The following is a 1180-nucleotide window of genomic DNA, read 5'->3' as shown; positions in this document are numbered from 1 at the left end:
GAGGTCGACTTTGCCTTTTATCTTTTCGGGATCGATAAAATAAGTACCAGTGGTAAACTGAAATTGATGTAATCGACTCATCCCCTCCCCCAAAATTGCTGGCCTTGTGGCAAAATTTGAAACCATTATCATAATTATTATACATTTGACTTCTGCTTTGTGCTTGTACAAGCTAACTCTGAGTCTCACTCTCATCTTTCGCCCTCGTGGCAAATAAATGAAATTATTATTATTATTATTATTATTATTATTATTTCATTTTATATTTCCTCAGGTCAGTGGCTCAACTATTTAATCACATGCTGAAACCGTACCGCAGTATGTTAAGGAATCCAAAACGCACTATGACAGTTTTTGTTCCTACCGACGAAGCACTTTCCCGATTGCCGCTGAAGCAACAAAGTATGCTTAAAAACAATTGGACACTGCTGACGGAGGTAATGAATTCTTTACACGCACACACACACACACACACACGTGAACGTGCGCTTATATGTATATACCGAGTTAGCAATGTAAACAGATGTCATGAAATCAAAATTATTTCCTATTTCATTTCATCTTGCATCTCTTTTTGCTTTAACTTCCTTTCGAAAACTTTTAAACTCCGAAATGTTAAGTCTGCCATTGTATGCACATACAACAACATATATACCCGTAATTAATACACATGTTAATACCCTATAATTCTCTATTTAAATATTTCCAGATATTATCTCGTCATATCATTCCGGACGTTGAATGGAGCCCAGAAAACCTGCGAGGTGAAAGAGTGCATTACAATTTAAAAAATTCAACTATAAGAGCTCTGGGGTTTAAAAATGGCGAAGGTACGTACAATATTTTCCATTTCTTTTTCTCATTATCATCATGTATCGTGTTGTTATATTTCACTCCAAATCCCCACTCAGAAGAGTCTGTTTCTCTGGGAGAGCAAGCTTCCTCCCGTTTTCAGAAGCTCTGTGATCGATGTGAAACTGAGGGAGGGTGACCTTTGGACTTGAGGTTTGTTCGATTTATTACAAAGTATTTGGTCAGTCCGGGGCTGGAGTAGAAGACACCTGCCTAAGGTGCCACAGAGTTGGACTGAACACAGAGCCATATGGCTGGAAAGCGAAATTCTCACCACATACCCACACCTGCGCGCGCTTTTTACACACATACACACACACGTATATAT

The 1180-nt window shown here is 38.6% G+C and overlaps 1 protein-coding gene across 1 annotated transcript in view; it reads left to right on the top strand.

Annotated features, from left to right (window-relative positions):
• Positions 1–1180, top strand: part of LOC106867589 (stabilin-2) — a 712318-nt gene that overhangs the window by 640916 nt on the left and 70222 nt on the right. Inside the window, exons 8-9 of the mRNA XM_052976401.1 lie at positions 275–437; positions 710–830. Coding sequence (XP_052832361.1) covers positions 275–437; positions 710–830 — 284 coding nt within the window. The remainder of the gene's footprint in view (positions 1–274; positions 438–709; positions 831–1180) is intronic.

This window comes from Octopus bimaculoides, chromosome 24, assembly GCF_001194135.2.
Source record: "Octopus bimaculoides isolate UCB-OBI-ISO-001 chromosome 24, ASM119413v2, whole genome shotgun sequence".
In the NCBI taxonomy this organism is placed as follows: Eukaryota; Metazoa; Mollusca; class Cephalopoda; order Octopoda; family Octopodidae; genus Octopus; species Octopus bimaculoides.
This window is presented reverse-complemented; position numbering and strand designations above follow the sequence as displayed.